The sequence below is a fragment of the Podarcis filfolensis genome, assembly GCF_964270895.1.
Source record: "Podarcis filfolensis genome assembly, chromosome: 1".
Lineage (NCBI taxonomy): Eukaryota > Metazoa > Chordata > Lepidosauria > Squamata > Lacertidae > Podarcis > Podarcis filfolensis.
This window is the reverse complement of record NC_139604.1, coordinates 3,073,524-3,101,047: the sequence shown is the minus strand read 5'-3', so window position 1 is coordinate 3,101,047 and position 27,524 is coordinate 3,073,524. Positions and strand designations below refer to the sequence as shown.

General features: G+C 41.1%; 1 protein-coding gene across 2 annotated transcripts in view; it reads left to right on the top strand.

The window, feature by feature from the left end:
* BARD1 (BRCA1 associated RING domain 1) overlaps positions 1–27,524 on the top strand; it is a 56,607-nt gene that overhangs the window by 15,996 nt on the left and 13,087 nt on the right. For both annotated transcript variants that reach the window (XM_083628693.1, XM_083628694.1), the window contains 4 exons: positions 4,045–5,015; positions 17,601–17,681; positions 19,355–19,527; positions 26,263–26,371. In XM_083628693.1, coding sequence (XP_083484819.1) covers positions 4,045–5,015; positions 17,601–17,681; positions 19,355–19,527; positions 26,263–26,371 — 1,334 coding nt within the window. The remainder of the gene's footprint in view (positions 1–4,044; positions 5,016–17,600; positions 17,682–19,354; positions 19,528–26,262; positions 26,372–27,524) is intronic.

The window sequence follows — 27,524 nt, the reverse complement described above, 5'->3', positions numbered from 1 at the left end:
TTAATGATAGTTAAACTAGATTTTCTAATTGCTGCTTTTTCCTCTATAACTTGTTAGTGCATTACAGGAAAACTGTGGATAAGCAGCACTATAGCTATAAATCTTTTTTGATCTCAAATTTTATCTCATCTGAAGTATCCTTAAGCGTTGTATCAACTGAGAGTGCAAGGAACCTTGGTTCACCTTGTAGAAAATAATTCTGCTTCAGTTTGGGTAGATATTCTTCTTGTACCATTGTATGCAACTAAATATTAAATACAGTGGTAGCTCGGAAGTTGAATGGAATCTGTCCCAGAAGTCCGTTCGACTTCCAAAACATTCGGAAACCAAGGTGCAGCTTCTGATCGGCTGCAGGAAGTTCAGGTTCCAAAGAACGTTCGCAAACCAGAACACTCACTTCCGGGTTTGCAGTGTTCAGCTGCCAAAACGTTCAACTCGCACGACGTTCAGGATCCAAGGTATGACTGTATATGGCTAATATGCAGCGTAGCAGGATCATGTAGTTGTGCTTTCTTTGTAAAACAATCCTGTACTATATTAAGATTGGTATGTTTGTGCCCAGTTCTTCAAGTCCCTTGATGAATAAATGCTAGAAATGAGTCTTGACTAAATGCAGTGGATTTAGTCATGAATTTAGAATCCATTAAATGCATACACAGTTGGAATGCATATTGAAGGGCCCAATTGCTTACTTTCAAGTTGATAGGCACCACCCTTCTAAGGGGGGGTGAAGCTCAAACTAAACATAGTGATTTCAAACTCATCTCTGTTCCTCACGTCTAAAGTACAGAGTGGAGATTAAATCTTAAAATAGTGAAGGGGTGCTTAGGCATTCAGAGCCCTCTTTCCTGGTCTCTTGTTTTTCCTCTGGACATTTTCTCCCAGCTAGGTTAGTATCAACCTGATTGGAGCGGGGAGGGGGAGGCGGAATGGGCTTCAGAGGGTGGTCTTCAGCAGGGTAAGAAGACAGGAAAAGATTCATTCTCTTCCCCCACCCCCTTTTGTTTGTTAAATCGCACTACCTTCTTTAGGTATTGCAGTGAATCGTAACCTTAGTAGAACCTTTGAAGAACATAAAAATTGTCTTGCTTGATCAGATCATCTAGTTGAAGTATTCTTTTAAAGAATTGCATACTGCATTCTTTTCCACCTGTGAGCATTTTAGAATGCTGAAAAAGCACACCAAAATTGCCAGAAATTTTGAATCCATGGGGGGGGGGTGTCAGTTTTTTCTTGGGGTTGGGAGGTTATCCAGTCAAAAGTGACTGCTAACAATAATAAAATTATGTGGACTGTAGACATGTATGTGTGTCTGTAGGTGGATTTAATAATATACGTAAGATATTTTCAGAGAGAGTGTTCCATCCCTTGAACCTTGTGTAATTACTTTTATTTTATTCCTTTTTAGTGTTCTGCTCTTCTGCCCATTTGAAATATCTGAATTCATTCATTGCAGCAGACTATGGCCTATGCTAACCATAGGTTAGACCTTGTAGCTTGCATTTTCAAGTGCATTGTGGGCACACCATGGTTTAGAATTGCTTTTGTGTTGTTGTTTTTTTGCTTCTTCCCGCCAAGGCACTTTTATAGCTAACTTTCTGTTTTATTAAAATGTTCAGAGTACTTTATTATAATATTATAAACACAAAAAAATTCTCAGCCTCATAAACTTCCTCTTGCTATTGTTCAGCAGCCTCTGGGGGCAGAGCTGTGGCTTTAAGTACTGTATAGTGCATCTTGTAAATTCAGTTTTGCAACTGGCTGTAGCCTAGGGATTGCCAATTTGGCTGTTGCACCAAACCATAGTCACAGTGCTATCCAATGAATACCCATTGTATTCACTGGGGCTTGGTCTCAGGAGAGTAATATAAGACTTCATCCTTGGGCTTCTTTAGCTAAAGCTTGGCATAGTGTCAGAACTGAGCCAGTTCACCTGTAACAAAATGTATAAACCTATTGTAGAATAAACGGATATGCAGTTAAAATCTTGAAGATGCTTCCTACATTCTATGACTGGTATCCAGCTTCTCTGCTTGCTTGCTTCCTTCATTTGTGGAATTGTTGAAAGCCCTGCTTATAATCACATACAAAGCTGAGCTGGTATGTCTGCAGTAGCAGTTTTTCCTTCCTTCCCTGAGCTATTTTATTTCTCTCCTGCTTCATGAATGTGAATATTTATATCAAGGTAAATATTTTGCAATTAATCTTGTTGAAGTGTAAACAGAGAAGCTAGGAGTAAATATCATCTGCAGAGTGTATTCTTCCCCAATCTGTTGGCAATCAAAGCGTGTAGATGCTATTGTTCAACTAAAATTAGATCTAAGATTTTATTTGGATGGAAAGCTTCCTGGTGAAGAAAACGAATGCCTTGTTTCCAGCGCTTCTTTTTGTTCTGTCCTGTGGCTTCAGGCTAGCTGTGTAGGATTTGTGCTTTAATGGACTAGCCTTGGTATACCACTGAGGTACTTAGATTTCTTTATTAATTGGCCATCATCACCTGAGGTTATTTTTCTTCTTCTTGGAGTAGGCAGTGACTGATTGGTGCAACATCCTCTCAGCCAATGCAGTAATTGGAGAAGAATGAGATTTGCATTCAGTCTATCATATTAAAGAAATTCCTGTAAGAGCTCAGGAAAGTTGCAGTTGTAATACCCTGTGCTCTGTTAATTTTCTCTGCAATTTTTCATTTGTATTATGGTAACATGGGTTTTTATCTCTCCCATTGCAGGAGCAGTTATGCAGTCTATGCCTCTGGTTTCATGAGAGGGTTAAAAACCCATTATATTCTAAAAAAGAAAAATACAACTGGAATTTTAATGCTGTGAGGTAGAAGTAATGTTAACTGTATGTAGTCTCAAAGGGCTATCATTTTTAAGTATTACATATTTTGATTTGCACGTCCCTGTTCCCAGAATGTTAAGCAGCTAAAATCTGCCTTAGAAGAAAGGATATGTCTTGATCCTTTAAAAAATACTCTATATCAAGATCCATTTATATGTAGTGCATGATTTCTTAAAATTATGATGTGGGGGGATGGGACATGTTCCCTATAGTGGCACATTTAGTTGCAAGCTTCTCGTGGATGCAATTTTTCTGCATTTTGTGTCCATCTTGAGTCAGCTTATGGATCCTCTTGGAATAAGAGTGACAGTGGGTCAGTTCAGAGGCATAATGCGAAAACATGGCTTTTCACTTCAGGCACAAACCGTTGTCTTGTGTGTTGAATATTTGAAGCTGCTTTATACAGAGTTAGACTATCGGTCCATATAGCTCAGACTTGTCTGTACTGATTGAGAGCATCTCTCCCTAGGTCTTTCCTTCCTCTCCCTGGAATTGCCATAAATTGGACCTGAAACCTTCTATATGCACAGCATATACTGTGCCACTGAGCTAAGGCTCCTTCTCTTGGTTTGGAGGGCGATCACTCACCAGAGTTTGATGGTTCAAATGTAATGCAAAACTATGGTTTGTTGTGAACCAAATTGATTGGGAGCCGCCCAGAGTGGCTGGGGAAACTCAGCCAGACGGGCAGGGTATAAATAATAAATTATTATTATTATAACCAGGGAGCAAACAATTAAGCAGAGTATTAGGGTGGGATGGCAGTGTGTGACTGAACTATGTATGGTTTTAGTGTTGCATTTGAATTAACCTTGTTTGCATGGGTGAATTGTGCCAACTTTTTGCACAAGGTCCACAAAGGAACCTTAATTGTGATTGGTTTGGTGTCTGAATTGACTGTCTGAAATCACTGTTGCAACTCACTAGCCTACCAGAATAACAAACTATGGTTTGAAGAAATTTATTGCAAATGGAAAACCAGTAAACCATAGATAGATAGATGGATGGATAGATGGAAGAAAATTTCAGAATTAATAAAGCTTTCCATCTGCAGTCTGAAGTGGGACAGCCCAATCACTAGTTTGTCACCTCATTGAAAACTATACCTTAGTGTTCCAGATTATTTTGAGTTTAAACAGGCCACACACAGTGTTATAACTTTTTTTTGTTTTTTGCTTTACTTATTCCAACTTCCTTTGCTAGGTTCAGGAGAGACCCTGTCTGACCCTGGAGATGTGGTTTGTGAGACAGGAAGTAAGAAGCAGCAACTAAAAGAGGACTTCAATCCTCGTAGGAAGAGCAAGAAATTGACCATGCAAAAGAGACCAGAGATGACAGAACAGGCTGTGAAGGGCCAGGATGGCCAGCCTCATGCCCCAGCTTCCACTCATGATTTTTGTTTCTCCCCCACTCAAGAGCCTTTTAAAGAGCAAAAGAACCCTAATCTGAAAAAGCCAAGGAAAAAGACTTTAACAGGCATCAACAGCCAGCCGAGATTGCTCAAAGAAAGACAGAAAAAGACCAGTGGACATGATGAAGAGAGCACAAGCAAAGCAAAGGTGGTGTTTTGCAGTCAGTCATTGGATATCCCCAGTCCAGACCCCAAAAGCACATCGGAGCACAAGTCTGTAATGGGGGCAGAGCTTGCACAGGGTGAGAGTGAAGTCAGTGTGGATGCCATTGTGAAACTTACAGAGAAGAGCAGCAGGGATAACTTGTCTTGTTCATGTGGTGTTGTGGAGGAGAACTTGAGTTCTGAAGAGTGCCTCCTCTTCAGAGGGGAAATGGCTCCACTAAAACGTAGAAGGCAACAAAGCAGATTGCCTACTCCTTTACACAAACAGCCCAGCAGGAAAGAGCCTAGCACCCCTGGAAGTTTAGCACTGCTGAAGGTGTCCCCAAGGCCATCACCCAAAGATTCCCTTGGGGATTCTTTGCCCACCATTGACTGTATAAAGTGTTATCCATCTACACCATCTGCTAGCTCTTCACCAACAATGAGAAACTCTGAGGATGCATGTAACGAAAAGACTTCCAAAGCAGCACATCTGTCCAATACTGCTTATCAAAAAGAGGCACAGCTAACTGAGTCTTTCTCCAGGAAATCTCCCAATAGCCTGCCAGCCAAGAGAAATCATAAAGGGGAGACTTTGCTCCACATCGCTTCTGTTGAGGTAACGTAAGCTTTTTGATTCACACACTGTAAGAGCACTGTAAATACTTTGTTTCCATTTTATATAGCAATTGCAAAATTTATTTAGCCAACTTTATTAGCTGTATTTCTGTTTGGAGTGCAGGCTTCTGAGTTGCACCATTCTGGAGGATTAGCAAAAATTCTGTTGTCATCATTTGTGTGCTGTATATTCATGTGAAGCTTATGGTATACTGCATGGTTTGTGGTTGGAGGGGGTGGGAATGCACATCAGTGGAAGATGCACAAGATTAAGGGACTGAAAGCTGCAGCAAACCAGGCATGCTCCAGTTCAATAATTAAACCTGGAAATAACTGAAATTCCAAAGGAATGAATTTTAGAGAAGAGTGAACCAGAGGAAAACCAAGGAATGGCTTGCATGGTGTTTAATAACCACCAAACCCAGGCCTTGTTTTTCTGAACAGGGTATCTCAACTTGTGTGGAGGTTGTGGGGCTGCAAACACTGTCCTTGTCACAATGTCCCCACAAGGGCTGACCTTGCCTGTCCCACTTTCAGCTGTTCCATGTTGTGTGGGAAGGCCAGAAGAAGGTTTCTTAAATCTACTTGTGTGAGCAATGCAGGGTTTCTGATGGCGGGGAGGCATATGAACACTTCCTTCAGACCTTCCTGCTCAACTCTGAAAGGTCAGAGGTGGTGCAGATGTGCATAGGCCTTGCTCCAACTTCCCCGCATACGTTCCCCCTGCATGAGTTGGGATAACCTGTTCGGGAATGATGCTAAAACTATCAACTGATCAGGCTTGTAGGGTGGACAAACTTTTGTGTCCATCTATGATCATCAGGAACGTTAACTGGGTACTTAAACCCAGTTTGCATTTTCTTTAAAAAATGAATGTGCATATGGAATTCACAGAATTCCATATTTGGTGTTTGTAGATTTTGGATGGTTTGTCAATGTAGCTTTGTGTGAATGACATATGGGAGAAGTGAATAGCTGTAGCTGCAGAAGGGGGAATAGATTGCTGTGATGAATGCACATGCTACTTTCCTTTAACCGAAGCCCCATCTGTCTAAATGAATTTGGTGTGATTGCTTCACAATAAATATGCATGTGGATTTTATCATAAAAAACTATTTGTCTTCCTTTTCCCTCATGGAGTCAGTATAGCATTTTTTACCATGTGTTTATGAAACCAAACTTTTCACTTTAAATGGAAGTGGAAGCTGCATGTTATTGCATACAAATTCCCTATCTGAAATCACTTATATTTAATTAGTCATTGGGGGACGGAATTGTATCGATGAGAGTGCTTCTGCTTGGAGGGAATTGCTATTCCTTCACTTCATTGAAATCAGCATTTTCTTCATTAAAATGCTGTGTGCCAAGTATCCCAGGACTCTTTCCACAGGGATATTTGCGAAGGAGATGTTGAGCTAGGTTGTTCTGAAAAACTCACTTAGCTTAGCAGTTTTCTCCTAATGAGAGTCCCTTTCCTTTTCAGATTCACAATAAGTTTGTATATTTCAAGGAAGCAAGTAGTTCTGGTAGGAGTGAGATAAAGCAGTTAGGTTATTATTCCAGTATTCAGCTTTTTTGGGGTGGGGGTGAGAATTCACATGGAACTAGGTGGCAAATTAGTTTTATTAAATCTAACAAAACTCGGTTGAGCTTCTCTGCCCTTCAATGCATCTCTTCATATGTCTAAGTTCTTTATTTATAAAAGTAGATGATGATGATGATTTAAAAATTGTATTCTGCTCTATACCCACAGGTCTCAGGGTAGTTACAACATAAAATCACAATATAAAAATGCAAAATTCTTAATAAAAACAAAAACAAAAGCAACCCAATAACCTCCCCCCCCCCCCCGCACATTTTAAAAGGGCATTGAATGTCAATCAGCCAAAGTCCTGGTTAAAGAGAAGCATTTTTGCCTGGTGCTTAAAGGTGTCTAATGTAGGTCTTTTTGTCCAGGACTGTACAGATGTTACCTTGAATGTGTGGAAGGAAGGGCAGCGTATGCTATCCTACCTCATCACACACAGGTTCAAAGTAACTTCTGAACAGTTCAATGGACTGCTTTGTTCAGTTGTGTGTCTGTTGATGTTGAGACTTCTAGTTGAGGTCTTCAGAAACGTGACTTCAGATGATTCCTAAATCAAAGTTTGAAGGTTTGGAAATAAATGGCAGGCTTGGGACATTTGAAGTAGGTTTATAACTAAATTTTTGGAGAGCAAGAACTAACTATAGTTTACCAATATTGAAGCAGCCTGATTAGTGCCACACAGCGAAATCTTGCAGAGGAGGCATGCCTTCCCACTTGAGTTAGGATTTGTATTTCTAGCACATGCCCCTCTTGCCCCTCCCACGCTACGTTGGTATCATGATTCACACTGTCACCAAAGAAAAAACTCAGGTCTCCTCTGGGCCTGAGTGTTACATATAATCGAGTGCAAGAAATATCAGCCACAGTAACAAATGTACTGTGTAAACAATACATGGAGTGCCCCACCCACTCTGGGTGGCTTCCAACACATACAGTATTAAATGTCAAATAATAATAAATGTCAAACATTTAAAACTTCCTGATACAGGGCTGCTTTCAGATGTCTTCTAAAAGTTGTATAGTTATTTATCTCCTGCAAGAAGTGAGGTTACAGGGAACCAGGCACAGGGCCTTCTGGGCAGTGGCACCCTCCCTGTGGAATGCCCTCCTATCAGATACTTTAATGAGAAACTGTATGTGTTGGAAGCTGCCCAGAGTGCCGGGGCAACCCAGTCAGATGGGCGGGGTATAAATAAAATTGTTGTTGTTAGGACACAGTTTGGGTGGGCACGCATCATTTCCCATGTATTCACAGCCACTAGAGGGCTGTGAAAATTTGTGTTCCTGACTTTTTAGACTCGTCTACTCCTGTACTATCTGAAACCAAAGGGGCACTTTGGTTGCCAGATGTGAACTATCTTGGTCTTATTTTAAGCTCTCCCACCCCACTACACACACACACACACACACACACACACACACACACTGCACATAGAATAAAATTGCATGATACTTAACCATATTCCTGGTCCTTCTATTGAAGTAAAGGAGTTGGTTGTTGAGGATTAATATTCATGGAAGGAAATCTAGGTGTCCCATTGATCAACTAGCAAAAGTATTTTTCTTTCCTAGTAGTTTTCCTATCAAAGTTTTCTGAATTACTTAACCAGTCGTGTTTCTCGATTTATCTGTGTAATGGAAGCAGTATTGTGGGAGGGTGGATGAGAATTACACTTATTTCTTCTGGGACTTCATTAATTATCAGGATAAATCCATATTATTTTCATTAGGTTGTAGGGCTTAATACACCAAACTTAATGAAAGTTAAATGAGTTGTACATTTTGGACTCTTAAAAGAGAGTATTAACAGCATTAGGCATTTAAAATTAAGTATGTTGTGTTGTTCCAGATCAATTTAAAATGGAATTGCGGGAAGGTCTTTCCCATTTTACTACTTTGACACTCATAATAAACATCCTAAAAGCACATTGGCTCTGAAAAAGAATCCTAGAGTTAGATGAGTTTGAAGCTGAAATGCATTAATAAATTGAAACAAATGTAGCCATTTGCCTAGTAAACTGGAATCCATGTTTTTTTTTTAATTACCCACCATACTCATTAAAGGTAGAATAAAATTAGTTAAATACAAACAGCAACCTCTTGTACTTCATGGGGTGAAAATAATCTAAGATAGTTGGGTAAGCGCTCTGTCACAAGCTTAGTCAATTTTAATTATCCAAATGTCATTCCCATAATTATCTTAATAGTTTTTTTCTGATAAGCAGGGTGTTAGTTTTTGATATATTACTTTGCTGTACAGCTTTAAGTTAAAGAAAAGTTAAAGTTTATATCTCAAATGATATTGTGTGTAGATTTGTATCTCAAATGATATTGTGTATAGATAGTTTGTTTTAGGGTATTATGTATCCCCTGAGCTGAAGAACACATTTTGAGCCCCTCCCACCTACGGTGTAGCTCTAAGAGGGGCAATGATGGTGGAAAAGTTTGTTTGGAGTGTCACTCTTTGTTTTGAGTTCTTATATTGTGCTTGGTCACTCCGAGGCTGCTGCGGACACCGTAGGTGCAATCCCTGTGACATGCAGGCTCGTGTTTAATATTCCCCAGTGTCTTTAGCTATTCTCATGCCCCTGCCCATTACACACTCAGTAGGAATAAGGGATGTGAATGACCCCCCCCATCTTCACCCTATAGAAGCAGGCCATTGTACTGCTGACGTGTCCATGATGCACCTTTCTCCACCTGCCAAACCAATGTGACTGCCCTCCCCTCCCTTGACAGATAGGGGCACATTTCACAACTCCATCATTCTGTGGTCCACATTTTTAATTTGCTAGTAGAAGTATGTGTATGGGACAGCATACATAATCTACATCTGTGTCACAGTTAAGAAAGCAAATAATAAAAAAACATGTACACTGACACATTTCTAGAGCATTTGTTACAAACAGCATTTTTGCTGCATCTGTTCATGGTTAGAAAGAGGCATTTTTACAGATAGGACCTCAGCATTTTTAGATACTCATGTGCATGGAGTCCCCTCTGGTCATAAAACAAACCACATTGTGGTGTTGAGAAACAAACACATGCATTGTAGACCTAGAAAACTCATTCTCCAATAAAATATTTATGGTGTCTCCACTTTGCTATGAACTCTGACTATGTGGTTGCACCTTTTAAAAAAGTTCATTGTGGTATACATGTCAAATTTATTCTATAAATACTGAGAAAATAACACCCTTAACTATCTTCTGAGTCAATTCACAGAAGTTATGAGAAGCAATGAAAACTGAATATTTTAGTCACTTGTGCTTGTTTTTTCTGCTTCTTCGTAATGTGCGAAGAGAGAGAACTTTAATATCTTGTTGCAATAGTGATGTATTTAAGGGTCGAGTACCATTTAAGTGTCTGTTGTCATTTTTAGGCTACGATGTGACAAACCAAGATTCTCAGTTACAATTTCAGCCTTTTTGAATCAAAGCAACATCTAACAGGCAGCTTAATGTATCTATAAAAGGAGCAGAAGGCCCATAAATGTAACATAGCACTCTCGCTCCCAGTTACTGATGTTTGTGCCCCATAATTTTATGCACTTCACTCACCAATATTTACTTTCATTTGAGGGTAGGTTAACAGCTTTCTGGGATGTTTTTAATCAACTAAGATGTCAAGTGTGATCCCCCGCAGCTGCTAATGAGGATGAGCATTGAAACTGGATGAGATCTCCTCTCGCTATAGACACATGCACCATTTTAAAATGTGTTCTAGATAGTTAAACCAATTCAGAATCTTAATACAAGGTGTGCTGCCTACCCAAAGATCATAAAACAACTGCCCCGATCCACTTCTAAATATAGCCTCTGCTGTAATCAGGAGTGTGAAGGAGGCCAAATATTTAAACTACCTCATTCCGCCCACCCCCCCGCCCTGTCAAAGCTCCAGCCCCTTACCCATTCCAGCTTTCTTTCCCCACCCAAAGCTTATCTTGCTGTGGTGACAGGCTATCATTCCTCCGTGGCCTCTTGAATACTGCAATGGCAGCATCACACTGTGCTTCTTTAGAAAGCTTATTTTCCATGCTAGGAATTTAGGAACACTGTGGAACTATATTTTGTGCAATGCCTGGGATGCTGCCTTTGTAACATTAAAGACGGATGGAAAAGATGCAGAGGGACCGCTTCTCTGCTGCAGCCATTGGGGAGATTTGTGGGAAAGAGGTGCCTCTAGTGGTGGGGTATGCGTTCCAGCAAATTCATGACCCAGGCCCATGAGTTTTTTGTGTTTGTGCTTTGTCTCAAAATGAATTCAGGGTGTGTTTGAACTTGTAAGTTTGCCATTTTATGCCTCTGAATTCTGAACTTTAGTTTCATTGCATGTTAGAGACTAACCCAACTTACCAGCTGTCAACTGGCCAGCCATTACAACTCTCCACTTACTGTCCTGTTCTGACTGGACCAACTGTTTGGCAGCCAGGTGCCCTCCACATATTTTGGATAAAATCTCACATCAACCCCAGCTAGCACAGGTGGCTGGGGCTGTCATTTAAAACATCTGGAGGGCATCAGAGCAGTTCATTTCTAACCTATTGACAGGCACTTCATTCTTTCTTGTGGTGTCTCTGAAAGCCACGAGGAATTTGAGGAGGTTGCTTCTCTCCTAGTTATTTTGTTCATTTGTTTGTGTAGTGCATATATAAGAAGAATCAGGGGAGAGCCAGTTGAACATGTAGAGGTGGCTCTATGTCAGGAATGGGCTGGACTAACATGTTAGCAGTAGACTGTCAGATGATCTCCTGAATTGTTTTCATTTCTAACAAGCAGCTCATTGTATGTGCCAGATGAAGGCCTGACGCACATTTCCCCCATGGATTTGAATTTCAACATGCATAATATATTCCATCCTAAGGAAGCTGAATGTATTTTGTTAAAGATACAAAATGAAAAGGGATGGCTCCTGTGAGAGCTTTTGCAACTTCTTTGGCCGCTGCTGACATTTTCCAAAAGCAGCAGATGGAGGAAGTTTAAGTGACTCATGCTTCTGGGTCATATCTGAAGGGGGAGATGTGCCCCCTGCTCTGGAGATGTGCTTCTCCTGCTTGGGAGACAGAACTTTCATTCCCCACCCCCACCCCCACCATGCCACAAAGTGGTGTGTAAAGCAATCTTATTGCTTCTGCAAAACAGCCACAATAGCCCTTAATTTCAACTGGAATTTCACACAGCTATGTTACTTTACCATTATGGACAATCTAGATTTGATTGAGTAATGGCTTTTTTCGAAGCTTCTTTTGTTTAATGTTAACTACCATGTACAGGTTAGATTACGCAAGGTGTGTGGTTTCTTTCCCCATATCATTTTTGGAAAAGAAGCTCCTTTTTGTTGCATGCTCTGAGATGTGATCTACTCATAATGCAAGCACACACACACACACACACACACACACACACACACACCCTGCTATTTATGCACATTTAAATGTATCAGCATCTACCTAATATAAAAATTAAAATAAGTTATTACTGAATACTAATCTGCAAAGTGCATATCAACATTGCAGTCCATATCTGAGCCCATTGCAGTCCATATCCTGCCCATTGGAACCTTCCACAGCCCTCTCCAGGCCGCATTACAAACACTTCCTGAAGTGGGATGAAAAGGCCATGTCTGATATTTTTGTTCGAACTTCAAATGTATGCATGATGAGAACAATGACCAGATGATAATATTTGGCAATAACAATTCTTGCAAGGCAGTAGCATGTTAATTTTAACACCCCCTAGTGGGAGAGAGGGGTGTATAGGGTGATAGGGGAGGGCTAGTACCTCTGGACTAAGGTATGCCATGCTCCTTCTGGAGTAGTCTGTCCACCTTTGGTCCCTACCTTGCATTCAGCTCTCACCTTTGGCTCCTAGAAGCTGTCAGCATGGAACCGTGGCCATACCTCAGGAACAGCTTAGGAGAAGGAAAACTCTGATCCTAAGTCCTGTTGTCTGGGCAGCCCAGGACCTCCATACACACTGGCCAGGCCTGCACCCCAGTGAGGTCAGTTTGGTGCTGCTAATGCAGTCGTTTGACTTCACCCCCAGAGGCGCACTCCACTGTCTCTTGAGACGGATGGATGCCAACAACAGTAGCGGGAGAAAGATCTTGTGTCTCTCAGTTGCCTCAAACTATAAATTAGCTTTGCATAGATGTTGCAGACAGCACCCTTGTGTTTCTTGACCTTTGACCCCACAGTTAGCATCTCCCCAGCCCTCACTTGTATTGTACATATATGACAACTGATTATACTTTTTATATATCTGATGACTGTAGCCAATGAAAAGTTGATGCCACAAATCTGTTAGTTTAAGATGCCCCAAGCTTTGTTTCTCTTGATTCTTGTATTCTGGCTACTGAGTAATTTATGTATTTTGCCTAAGGATGGAGACAGACCTTGTGTTTCCAGAGATGGATGATTGGCCACTGTTTTGCTTCTTGTTCTAGCAGGCCTTGGTGCAACATAGCATCTATATGAACATCACTTTGAACGTTTGCTACACTTCTGGCATACCATCTTAAGACTGTGACCAAATGCAGTCTTCAGCTTTCTGGCTTCAAGATCAGCAAAACAAAATTTTTAGCACCAAATTAGTCTGCTTACCATAAAGCCTACTGAAGAGTTCTAGAGAACTCAAAAGCTTGCACATTATTTTGTGATATTTTGATTAGCCCAATAAAGGAATTGCTGTAATGTGGATTTTTGCACAATACCCTGTTTCTTGGTGTAGCAACTTGATGCACCTCATTTGGAATTTAGTTCTCTTAATTGTGGTTGTAGTATTTGCTGTTAACATGGGTTTTGAGACACCCTTGATTAAAATAAATCCTATTTGTTCTTAATAGCTTTTGTTTAATATTTGAATAGTAAACTCATTAATAGCACATTAAAAACAGAGTATTTTAACTCTCACTATTTTATTTGAAATAGAGATAAGACATGGGCTTGTATCCAGTGTCTACAGGAGCAGAAAACAGGTCATGCAACCAGTATATTTCTATATAGAGAGGGTGCCTCCTGACCCATCCAGGATCTCCCCTGGACTTTCCCCATCAGTTTTGGGTTGTTGTTGTTGTTTTGCTTTTCTGCTACATTCATTTCCCATCACATTTATAGTATTTGAATATTATATATATGTTTGTGTGTGTATACGGTGCTTTTTTAAAAAAAATGTTTAGGGGTACTCTCATTTTGACTCAAGAAAATCACCATTTTATAGTTCAAATTGGGAAAAATAAATACAATAAATGGACAAAAGTACAAAGATTCACAAAATGTTTAGGAGTATGCGTAGCCACAGAAAAAGCACTGTATGAAAATACTTTTAACTACCTTTCACCAAAGGGGAAAGAGCAGTAGACAACAGTTTGAAGGTTGTTTTTTAAGTAAAATAAAATAAATCCACACAACACAAACAGTTTAAAATCAACAAATGAGCATAATAAAAGGCAACAAGGCCAAAACACAAAATAAAATCAACCCAGAAGATGAAAAGACAATTCCCAACAAATTTGTTGGAGTAATATGTATAATAATCATGTATGGTAAGTTGCTGCTGCTCTTATTTTTATTTGCTCATAAAATGCCCAAGCTTTTCTAAGTGCTGTACAGACATTAAAAGATAAAACAGGCTTAGAGTGATACAAAAGAAAAAAGGGAGGAAGAAGAAGGTTAATGGCTTCTTATTGCAGACAAGTGAGGGGAACTGAATCTGAGAGGCGTCAAGTAGAGAGTTCATACCTGAGGAACATTTTAAACCTTTTAGAATTACCACCACCATTTTTAAAAATTAAACATAGATGCCATCTTTGTTTTCACTGATTTGATTGATTGGTGCAGGTGCTACTTAATTCTTCCTATCGTATGTTATATGTAGAAGTCATTGAGAGAGAGGCTAGGTGCCTTCTGCAGCAGAATGCAGAAGTGTTTGTAGGTAATAAGTATAGTCATTACTTGAAAATGTAACGGTTATCCTGCTTTTTGGTTCCCCACTCCATGCTTCAGTTTATCATGAGAATATTTTGTTCCATTATCGTAGGATGGAAATGAAATTATTTGGTTAAAATAACTGCCAGTAAGATAAGGAGTGCTGCCATCTCACTATGGATAGTCACTGAAATATTAAGCAGAAACTATCTTGTTTCCTCTGCCTATATTTTTAATCGTGCAATCTGGCTCATTGCATAATGTGTGCAAACACTTCTGTGGGTATTCTGGATTGGGTAGGGTTTTATTGGTTGGGGGGGGGATACTTTGATGAAAGACGCTTTATTTTATGACAAACAGTGAAACGACAGTTGATTTTAACTTGGTGAAGAATACATCTATGCTAAACTGCCCAGTTAGAGTTCTGAATTATTGGAACTGCCAGAAGTGACATTAGGGTGATTTGTACAGTGTGGATGAATGTTGATTCAACCCATCAGTTGGGGTGGGTAGTCCAAAACATTAGGGGAGCATCAGGTTGGCAAAACGAGCAATACATGCCTAACTTGGAACCCAAACAATAATAATGTAGACTGTTCTTCCCAGTTAATTATTTTGTTCATTTTTTTTAATTATAAAAAATAAGATCCTTCCTTCTAATTCAAATAAGCTTCACTTCATGTGAGTTTCCATTGCCAAGTGTGGGGCAAGGGTGAGAATTGCAGGTGCCAGTCTTTTTGGGCAAGTGAACCATAAGCTTGGAAGTGTGGGATGGTGCCACTCCAGTGAGCCCTGTGATACGTAAGCAGTCCTTCACCCCAGTGCCTTTGGGGGCTTTGCTGTCAGCAGTCTCAGGCAGGAGTGCACACTGGAGATTATATAGGCCAGGTGTGTGGGGTCATGCCGCATCGCAATCGGCATTCCCACACATTATGCTTGTGCTGCAGTGTTGCTAACTCTGTTTTACAGCAGAGGGAACCAATAGTCCATTCATATGTGGCTCTTGGACTGATTTCAAAAGCCCTCTCTGCAAGTAGTTCAAACTTGTAGCAAAAGGAATCTGTCCACTAGGAGCTAAAGGGGTGACAGAAAGAGGGGGCCGGTTGCAGAACAAGATGCCTACTTGCATGCAGCACCTGACAGATCACCCTCATTGTAATTCAGCCCTTGCAGAGAAAGGTTTGCCACCCGTGTTCTGTAGTGAGTCCAGGTACCCATCTTCCCTCTCTAAACAGTGGAGATCTGGCTCTTTCTAGTATTCGTTGCAGTGTTCTTTGTAACCTGAAAGCTTGTGTCCTTTCTCCATCAAATTATTTTTGCAAATAAAGACACCTTTCACTGAGTGTAGAGGGGAAATGTTAATACTAAGAGGTACAAAAAAAAAGATACTGTAACAGTTTACAACTGGCAGATGTGATTTCAGAACTGGCAGATGTGATTTCAGAACCACTGGCAGTCATCTTTGAGAATTCCTGGAGAACAGGCGAAGTCCCGGCAGACTGGAGGAGGGCAAATGTTGTCCCTATTTTCAAAAAGGGGAAAAGAGAGGACCCAAATAATTACCGCCCAGTCAGTCTGACATCAATACCAGGGAAGATTCTGGAGCAGATCATTAAGCAAACAGTCTGTGAGCACCTAGAAAGGAATGCTGTGATCACCAATACTCAGCATGGATTTCTGAAAAATAAGTCATGTCAGACGAACCTGATCTCGTTTTTTGACAGAATTACAAGCCTGGTAGATGAAGGGAACGCAGTGGATGTAGCCTACCTTGATTTCAGCAAGGCATTTGACAAGGTGCCCCATGATATTCTTGTAAAGAAGCTGGTAAAATGCGGTCTTGACTATGCTACCACTCCGTGGATTTGTAACTGGCTGACTGACCGAACCCAAAGGGTGCTCATCAATGGTTCCTCTTCATCCTGGAGAAGAGTGACTAGTGGGGTGCCACAGGGTTCTGTCTTGGGCCCGGTCTTATTCAACATCTTTATCAACGACTTGGATGATGGACTCAAGGGCATCCTGATCAAATTTGCAGATGACACCAAACTGGGAGGGGTGGCTAACACCCCAGAGGACAGGATCACACTTCAAAACGACCTTGACAGATTAGAGAACTGGGCCAAAACAAACAAGATGAATTTTAACAGGGAGAAATGTAAAGTATTGCACTTGGGCAAAAAAAATGAGAGGCACAAATACAAGATGGGTGACACCTGGCTTGAGAGCAGTACATGTGAAAAGGATCTAGGAGTCTTGGTTGACCACAAACTTGACATGAGCCAACAGTGTGACGCGGCAGCTAAAAAAGCCAATGCAATTCTGGGCTGCATCAATAGGAGTATAGCATCTAGATCAAGGGAAGTAATAGTGCCACTGTATTCTACTCTGGTCAGACCTCACCTGGAGTACTGTGTCCAGTTCTGGGCACCACAGTTCAAGAAGGACACTGACAAACTGGAACGTGCCCAGAGGAGGGCAACCAAAATGGTCAAAGGCCTGGAAACGATGCCTTATGAGGAACGGCTAAGGGAGCTGGGCATGTTTAGCCTGGAGAAGAGGAGGTTAAGGGGTGATATGATAGCCATGTTCAAATATATAAAAGGATGTCACATAGAGGAGGGAGAAAGGTTGTTTTCTGCTGCTCCAGAGAAGCGGACACGGAGCAATGGATCCAAACTACAAGAAAGAAGATTCCACCTAAACATTAGGAAGAACTTCCTGACAGTAAGAGCTGTTCGACAGTGGAATTTGCTGCCAAGGAGTGTGGTGGAGTCTCCTTCTTTGGAGGTCTTTAAGCAGAGGCTTGACAACCATATGTCAGGAGTGCTCTGATGGTGTTTCCTGCTTGGCAGGGGGTTGGACTCGATGACCCTTGTGGTCTCTTCCAACTCTATGATTCTATGATTCTATGATTCTACAAATGCGGCCTCAAGGAGACAGTTATAAGTAATTCTCAACTTTTCATATTAACTGATTTTGGGGGGCTGGAGTTTTTATTTCCTTCCTGACAGGTGCTTTTTTGTGTTGCATTTCCTTGAGAATTAAATGGTTCCCTCCCTCCTCTCCTCTAGGGTGATTTTTCTACTGTTAAGCACTTACTGAAAAGTGGAGCAGATCCCAATGTTAAAGACTATGCTGGATGGACTCCACTGGTAAATATCAAGTTTTTAAAGCATGTTCATTCTTTTTCATTCTGTGCCACTTTTCTTCTCTCGCTCTCTGTTGCATTTCAAATGGAAAAAGTGGCTTTGTCATCACCTTTCAAATGACAATGCCTTGGCTGGTATGATTTCCCAAGAAAAGATCATGCTGAAGCTTTGCTGGATTTTAATTCAGTACTCCAGTAAATCAGCAGTTTGGGATATGAGGCAGCAGGCTCATTGGTTTTAGAATAGCATGGTTCCCATAGACGCTTTGGATGGATAGGGGACCCACACAAGATGAAGACGCTCATTCATGTGAGGCTTCGTGTGTGTTGGATACACATCAGTTCCCCTTCAAAACTAGCATACAGAGATTCCCTGCTCTGCAATTTGTTGTTCCATAAGCTTTCCCAGACTATGGTCCACTTCATGAGATGGACCAACAGGGCTAGTGGGCTCTACTTTGCAAAGGGTCATGTCACGCTAAAGGCTTTATAACCGTCTGCTTCGTACTACAGTAGTCTTTGTTGTGTTTGGTGTAAGAGATTACAGTAGACTAGCTTTCTAGAACTTCGAGTCATGGGTAGCCCATCTGGTACTCCCATCAGCTGCACTACCCTAATGAATGGTCAGTTGTGATGGGAATTGTAAGCCAGCAACAGCTGAAAGGCATTATGTTGGCATCAAAGGGAGAGCTTAAGTAAAAAGTACTTGGTCCTAGGAAACACAGTGTTGAGTACAGTATCTACAAAGGATGCACTGATGGTTTTCGTTAACAACACATGCTGTTGTTATGTTTTCAGATTTTCCTTGTACTGGAAACAATTTTAAAAGGAGATTCTCAGAATTCTTGCAGATATGGCTGGTTGCCGTAAAAACACTCAGTCATCAAGGACAGGGAATTGGCCAGTTTGGACATGATTATATCCAGTGGTTTATTATGTACGTGAGCCGTTGGATTTCTGTGCTCCCCAGTTAGAGAGGAGTTCATAAGCTTTTAATTTCCAATGTCAGTTAACCACAGTTTAATGTTAAGTTGTCATTAATTGTAATTGCGGCTAATTAAAACAATCTGGTCTCATGGGTTTGAGGTTGGCTAATTTAACCTAATCATAGTTAAGACTAGCTGCAGTTGTCTTGATTCAGATGTAACACTTAACTGTGGAAGAGCAAGCTTCCAAACCTCCTCCTCCTCCTACTAGCCATGCCAGAGGAAGAAGGAAGTAGAGAACAGGCGAGTCTGAAGGTCACTGCAGCTCATTTCTCATAACAAGAAGCCATGGTTTATCATTAACATCCAAACGAGGCCAATGTCTGTGACAGCTGATATACTTTTGTATTGCATTTTCAAACTCAAGGGAAATTGAGTTTAGAAGTAGTCTGTGTTCATCATTGCTAGCTGTAAAAATCCATTTATGATGGATGTTGTATTAAAATGACTTCATTTTTACTGCCAGACTGAGCTCGTTCACATACCTTTCCCATCATTTATGTAACAAAGATTCCTAAAATCGATGACCTTTAATTGTTGTAAGCTTCTTTGAGAGTAAATGTAGTGATTTTTAAAAAATTTCCTTTGAGCAATTCTCATGCATTGTCATGGAGATCAAGACTCACTTTTTAATAATGCAGGTTCTTAATGCTTTCTTCTGTGTTTTGCTCTTATCCAATTCAACACTTAGCATGAAGCTTGTAATCATGGACATAAGGAGGTCGTGGAGCTGTTGCTACAACATGGGGCACTCCTGAATGCGGCTGGGTATCAAAATGATTTGCCGCTTCACGATGCTGTCAAGAATGGACATACAAGTATTGTTGAACTGCTGCTTCTGCATGGAGCTTCTCGAAATGTAGTGTGAGTACAGGAGAAATGGATTTATCTCTGTATTTTCAAATGAATGACTGGAGGCATACCATTAGATCCTGGTGTTCAGGAATCTTGGGGAACCTACCACCTTTATTCTGAAGTGGTAAACATGACTGAAGTGCACTGCTTCATCCTGCAGGTAGAATGTTTTCCCCTCTAATTAAAAAAAATCCTATACATAGTAAACCAGGGAGAAAACTAGGCTTAGAACAATGCCGTCATCCCCACCTCAGATTCAGGTAGGTGGTCTTGTTGGTCTGACGCAATTGGGAAAAAAATAAAAAATTGTCCAGTAGCACCTTAGAGACCAACTAAATTTGTTCTGGGTATAAGCTTTCATGTGCATGCACACTTCTTCAGATACACTGAACCAGAAGTCACCAGACCCTTATGTGACCCAGACATCGTGGGTGAGATTCAGCTAACAAATCCTGGTAGCAGCGAGTGCAAGGACTTCCACTAACACAACAGGGCTCTCCTCCTCCCATTCCATCTGAAATTTGTTCAGGGGTGTGTGCCAAGAAAACCCCAGAACAGCGCACAGGGGGAGGTGAGAGGGGATTGTTCCATCTGGCAAGCTGAATTCCTCCCCTCATTTTCTGTGTGATGGGAATTTGTATTGAGGGACATCTCATCATGTGGACACTCGGCTGTAGTCTGAAAGTGTATAGCCAAGTCACAGGCTTACCCCTTCAGGGAAGAAAAACCTGACAGGAAGTTGACTTGCTGGAAGCTTCCCAGGGACCTTTATGTCATGTTATTAGTTTTGCTTAGAGCATTTTTATCCCACTCTTCACCTGGAGAAAAAAAGGCTCCTGGAGTGACTTAAAGAGGTCAGAAATAAGACAATCCCTGCCCTCCTCAGACCTGCAATCTGAAAGACATAACACAGGAAGAGAAGGTATGGGGAGAGATGAGGAGGGAAAGCAAACTCCCTTTCTTCAAAGGGAGATGAAAAATCTGATGGGGTGGTTCTGTTTCGTTTCTCTTCCTTAAACTTAGAAAGCCCCAAATGTCTTGCACCTTAATATTGCTTCTTACCTGTCCCTGCTGAGGAACAATATGCTACTTCAGCCTGCCTGTGCTGTCATCAGGCTCCCTGCATTTGCAAGTGCCTGCACCACGAGAGCCAGGCTCTTCAAATAGCAATCTAGCTATTTTAAGAATATCGGGCCTTCAGGTGCCTTTTAAAAATGTGTTTGTGCTTTTCTAGTGTGTTTATATAAATTCTTAGTACTTCTGTATGCTTCTTCATTTCTGATTGTGGTGAACACTGTGCCTGAGAAATGTTTCAAATGCAGGTTTTGAAGTGACTTCTCTTTGTTGTCACCTCTTGGTGTCAATGACCAGCCTGCATTTGATAGCGCCCCCCACCCCAAAGACCTAATTTCTCATTAGTGGTCAGGAAATAACTGTTTGGCAATGCCTTCTAAATGCCATATGTAAGTGATAAAGAGCATAGATATATATTTATTTTGGCCAATAACTAGTAGAGAAGATAGGAAGAAAACAGAGCACATAAAACACAATACAATACGTTAAGTATACTATTAATTGTAGAGTTAAAACAATGTAAAATACTAAAATACATATATTAAAATGGTATAACTATATAAAAATGTTAAATTAGCATGCTCGGTGGCTAGTCTCCCAAATAGTTGAAGTCACCTGTACTACTTCTGAAACTGGCCCTAAGACCTTTAGAAGTTAGCATGTATTTATTGGTTTGGGATTTACTAATAAAGGGCTGTGTGTTTGTGGGTGTGGGTGTGTTTATGCTTGCACATAGATATGTATTTGAAATACAATTTTAGGTCTTAAAATAATTTTAACACAAATGATAGGAATTGCAACATTACAGTAGCGACATAGAAAGTACATAGGTTGAGAGGTAAAAAAACGAGTTCTCTGAGTACAAGACCACTTTCAGTTTGCACCCCTTGGAACAGCAACCCTTGGTGCCATTAGCCTGAAACCGAGGGAAGCAGATTGTGATCTGGTCAAAGTAAGGTAATAAGAAAAAGTGTGCTAGGTATGTCTAAACTCTTTGATATGCCTAAAGTAGCTCTTTGGATCCCAACCAGTATAATAACTTGCATGCTTATATAGGCTTTAAGCACATGCATCTTGTTTTCCATGAGGAAAACCAAAAGGTTTATTCAGGAACTTAAATGAAGAGAGCAAAGATTAATCCCCCCCCCCACCAAAAAAAAACTTATTCTGTAAGAAAACGCCAGAAGGCAGTCATACCTCGGGTTATAGACACTTCAGGTTGCATTTTTTTGGGTTACAGATGCACTGAAACCCGGAAGTACCGGAACAGGTTACTTCCATGTTTTGGTGGTCGCGCATGCACAGAAGCAGTGCTGTGGGTTGCAAATGCTGCGGGTTGAGAACGTGCATCCCGCATGGATCACGTTCGCAACCCGAGCATCCACTGTAATGTATGTTTCTCTGGAAATTGTCAAGTTTTAGTAACGGCTTTCCTAGTTTTTTAACCTTTTCTCCATTTAGCAGAGATGTGAAGCTACAAATAGAAAATATTATATGGACCAGTGGACCTATTAATTGCCCTGTTGGCCTAGTTAATTTTTTTAAAGTTAATCTCCTGCACATAGCTAATTCATATTTTATAACTGGATTTTTAAAATGTGTTTGCTCCCTTGAATTTCCTGTCTGTCTTGCTTCACAGCCAGCCAAGTGACGTGAAAAATTAGCTCTCTGCATTTGCAATTTCAGTTGCTCATAAAGGCTTTCACTCAGATGGACTGTCTTGCCAGTTTTTCCCCATGCACAATAAGTTTAACAATGGTAAAAGCTGTCTTGTTCCCTTTTTTCTGCATAGAATAATGGGTTCCATCCAATGCAAGTTTGAATTTGAACACAGTCGAGCCGTTGGGAGCATTTGTTTAGGACCAGATAGTGCTTTTAACAACAAATCTGAAGAAGGAACCTCTTCCCTTTGCTTGGAAACTTGTCTTTTTCACTTGACTGTACCTTGCGATTCCATATATCATTTGGCCACATTTTCTGTCCCCTTATGGCCATGGACTTTTATCTGCTTGTGGCATAGTTGCTACTGAGTTACTACTGTGTGGAATGGGGAAGTACCGTATTTTTCGCTCTATAAGACGCACCAGACCACAAGATGCACCTAGTTTTTGGAGGAGGAAAACAAGAAAGAAAAAATTCTGAATCTCAGAAGCCAGAACAGCAAGAGGGATCACTGTGCAGTGAAAGCAGCAATCCCTCTTGCTGTTCTGGCTTCTGGGATAGCTGCGTAGCCTGCATTCGCTCCATAAGACGCACACACATTTCCCCTTACTTTTTAGGAGGGAAAAAGTGAGTCTTATAGAGCAAAAAATACGGTATTTTCTGCAAAGTGGTTCATATGTGGTGTGAGTCCATTTAAATCCAGCCAGTGAAATCCCATGAAAACTGGAAAATAAAATGGTGGCCCGGTTCAACTCTGTTCTGTCTGCCCATAACCTTAGTGTTGTGAGATCATTTTGTCATCTGAATGATCATTCATAGATCCCTACCTATAAATTGCTGTGCTTCAAAGTGGGGTGGCTGGTTGGGTTCTTTCTGACATAACAAAATCAATGAACTTGTCCAACAAATGTTTTATTCATAGTTCTTAAAGTTGCTGCTAGTTAATAATATTCATATTTTACCTTCAGTCATAGGCAGTACATGCCTTCCATGGCAGTTTTGTTGACTTCTCACTCACAATGCTATTTTAAAAACGCGGCTCTGAACTGCAATACAAAAATTCAACACCAGAGATTCTCCTAGCTTAAGGGGCTACCTCTAGCATTGGCCAATGCTAGGTTTTTATTAGGAAATATATACAAGATATGTCACGTAGTAAGTTAACTTTGTGCCGAATTCCTCATGTAATTACATAAAATTATCCTTAATTGTTAAACTGAGGGTTGAATTGAACACCTCATTCTTTATCGAGTACACATTCGGTAAAGCTAACAATATCCTACCATCTAGGCAATGTAATCTTCCTTGTTGGCCTTGTGTCCTTTTCATCTTACATAGATTACTGAGTCTGCATCCATTCTGTAGTCTTATAGTTGTTGATAATAAATGTTTTAAAATGATGTCCAAGTTGAAGCAGACTTCATTCCATTGATTTAAACAGGTCTGCTCTGAGTATGATCAACACTGCATATTATACTTAAATAAATATAAATATAAATATTAAAGCATGGCTTTGATATTGTGTGTTTGCCTGCTCCTTGCTCCCCTGCCATGAAAACTATGTGAGGTATGGTAAGCTGTGTGTGTGACTGGCCCGAAGTCACCCAATGAGTGATTGGGGATTTGAACCTGGATCTCCTCAGCACCTTGACCACTGCACCACACTGATTTCCTTAATTCTTCTCTTACTATTTTTTACAAAATATTTTGCACGATTTAAATAAATCTGACGAATATACCTTCAACTGCTTGAGCACCAGAGCCTGCCTGTAATCTGGGAGCATGGGCATAATTCTGCTTGTGGGGTCCATAGTGATTCAGAGTATGATCCGAAGGCACATGAGGCTGCTACCTTGCTGAAGCTAAGCAGATGTGGGTCTGGTCAGTACCTGGCTGGCTGGCCGCTCTGTATGCTGCCTTGGGTTCCAAGGTGGAAGAAATAAAATGCAAAATGTGTGGTGTTTACTTGGTAAGTGTCTGGATCAAAATGTCCACTTAGACAAGTGTTTCCTCAAACTGTTGTTGGACCACAACTCCCATCATCCCTAGCTAGCAGGATCAGTGGTCAGGGATGATTGGAACTATAATCCAACAGCAGCTGGGGACCCAAGTTTGAGAAACACTGATCCTAGGCTGGGAGCATCTGTGGATGCTGCAGCACCCCTGCAGGTGAAAGTATGTAGAATCGCAGAATTGATCCTTTTGGCCTTGTATAATCTGTCCTCAATGGGAGCTGCTTTCTGAAGCTTCAGAGCCAGTGTGGTGTAGTGGTTAAGAGCGGTGGACTCGTAATCTGGTGAACCGGGTTCAATTCCCCGCTCCTCCACATGCAGCTGCTGGGTGACCTTGGGCTAGTCACACTTCTCTGAAGTCTCTCAGCCCCACTCACCTCTCACAGAGTGTTTGTTGTGGGGGAGGAAGGGAAAGGAGAATGTTAGCCGCTTTGAGACTCCTTCCGGTAGTGATAAAGCGGGGTATCAAATCCAAACTCCTTCAGGCCCCTCGAGAGACTATTAACAGGAGATGTTAGGGATTAAACCCTTCTGAGCTGTGGTCTCTTCCTTCACATGTCAGGGATGTCCAACAGGTCGATCGCGATCTACTGGTAGATCCCTGCAAGGTTTTGGTAGATCACAGTTGATCTCTGGCTCCCTTTCCTTAGCGTCACTAAAACTGACTCCTGCCCCGCCCCCTCGGCCCGCCCTCCATTGTTGTTTGATCTCTGGAAGGGAAGACGAAGCTTTCTCTGTGCTGCTGTTTTCATCCATAGCGATCTTATTGTGAGTGACCTTACCCCTTTGTCCCTTGTCCTTAACCCCCCCAAAAACGGAAGTCCTCCCTAAAGCTTTTTTTAACCCCTAAAAAACGGGGCTTTCCTCCTCACTAAAGAAAGCTCAACAACTTCAAGCTGAATTCCCCCCAAAACGGGGTTTTCCTGGCCACCCCTGACATAAGTGAAAGAAGAGAGCTTATGCTTCTCTCTCTCTCTCTCTCTTTCTCTCTCCCCCCCTCCCTCCCTCTTCCCCCGCCCCCACCTCCTTCCTACTATGAGGATGCTATAGCAATATGTCAAAGCACTTCATAGATAGAAGCATCATGCCATCTGTTGTGGTGTTAAGCCAGTGCTTTTATACGTAAACTAATATTTGCTTTCTCTTCTGGGTATGTCATCTGAAGTCTATTATAGCAGTTGATGTTAAATATAGCCCCTAAATTAAAGTGAGGCCAAATGACTGTGCTGGTGATTTATACTGAAATAGAGGCAACACGGCAGTCCTTAGTGGTTTGAAACTCCCAAGAGTGAAAAGGATTTTAAGCATTGCTGTTTTCATCAGATGCATTTATAATATAACCTGCTCCTGTCTTACTGATGTCACTGGGGGCTGGCAACGCTGTGAAATGAGATGTGAGCCAAGTCCTAAGTAAAATTGTTAAGCAGTAGCCGAGTTCATGGGCTGCTGCGTGTGCTAGAAGAGCAAACAAGTTGGTGGCTGAGCTGGAGCAGATGGCAGTGTGGATCTTTGGGTGGTGGTCTTCCTTTAGAGCCCCATGCCTCCAAGCTCAGTCAGAAAAGGAAACGAGACGCAGCCCAGGACCACTTGGGAATGAAAGCCACTTAAAACTCTTGGCAAGTGTTCTAGAAAATGGTTTTCCTTTTTCTGATCCAGTGAATACACTCTCTGTATTTTTAAAGCTTGAATTCCCACCATATCAGAAGTTCCAATCAGTGTATGATGAGTGTGCAAACAGTAGATCATTGGCAAGGAATGACTTAATTACAAAGTTTCAAGCTTGTGTACCACCTCCTGCTTTTTATGGTGAATGCAGCCGCTTGTTATGCTAAATCCATCTGTCCTAAATTTAGTGCTTTAATTGGGTTTTCATTCAATTTTGCTGTAAACGGCATATTAAGAAGGCAGAAAATACATAGTGCAACTGTTTCCAGATAGTTAAGAGTTCAGTCACAACCCTTATTTACTTGAAATCCATCTGTCCTTGTTTTATTAGTAATATATTTGGTCACAAACCTGTGGATTATGCTGAAACAGAAAATATGAAATCACTTCTGATGCTCCCAGCAAAGAATGACTCTTCTACTACTACTCAGTGTCCAGAAGTAAGTATTAAAACCTTTAAAACTCCTTTAAACTGAACTTTGGAATTATGTTTTAAACTTAGCTTTATTGATTGTGCATAATGCAGAAATTGAAGCACTCAAGGCAGCTTTTAACAATAAAGGCCACACAAAAACTAAAACAACAGAAGTTAGGTGGCAATCTGTGAAGCAGAAGCATAAAACCTCATTTAAAATAATAGCCAATCAATAAACAGAGTAAAAAATTAACCAATACAAGGGTAGTAATAATATAAAAGCATCCAAACATATTAGGAACAGGTAAAGTAGCTAAATACTAAGGGGAATAGCATAGCCAATAGCAGCACTATGAATGCAAGAGTCATAAAATTCCACACAACTAGCAAAAGTGTTTTCTTTGCTAACTAGGTCAAAGCCATCACAGAAATGACCCAGTGGACTTTCTTTGGCAATGAATTCCCCCCAAAGGCTTTCTTAGTCCACTTACCGACGTACTGTATACATATGTTTTTAAAATCTTTTTTGGCAAACTCACCCTGAAAGAGGGTACCATAACTACTTAACACTGTTCCATAGAAGTTTCACTATTTGTTCACCAGAAGACTGCCCCTCTGATTCACCACATGTGGCTAAGCAAATGTCAGTTCAAAAGCCTGCTGAATGCGCTCCTGTCATGGAGCCCTAGATCCCGATGAGGCAGTGGACGTTGCCCAGTGGATACATCACCCCTCTGGCCCTAAGAGAGAGCTGCTGTGGTCTGTCCTTATGCTGCCAGCAGCAGCTGTCTTTAGGTGCTGCCTTTTGGGGTTTGGAAAATGGGACCGTGGGATGAGTGTGCTAGCTCCGCCTCCATTCCACCATTTTTTCCACCACCATCAACTCATGGAGGGCAACTGTGTGGAGTGGGGACCCTCCATCATCTGTGAAGGCTCCCTGTATGTTTTGGAAACCTGGCAAAGTTTGTACCTTCTGTTCCCCACAGGTATTTGGAAAGAAGATAGTGCCATAATACATATTCCTCTCTGGGAAAGTATTGATAATTTATATGTCATTTAATGCCATAACAGACAATACTATTTAATGGAACAGTCCAGTAAAGTGGAATAGTGGCTTCATAGCTACTTGCAGTGTTGGTGTGATATCTAGCTACATGCAGACAGTTTCAAAATCACTT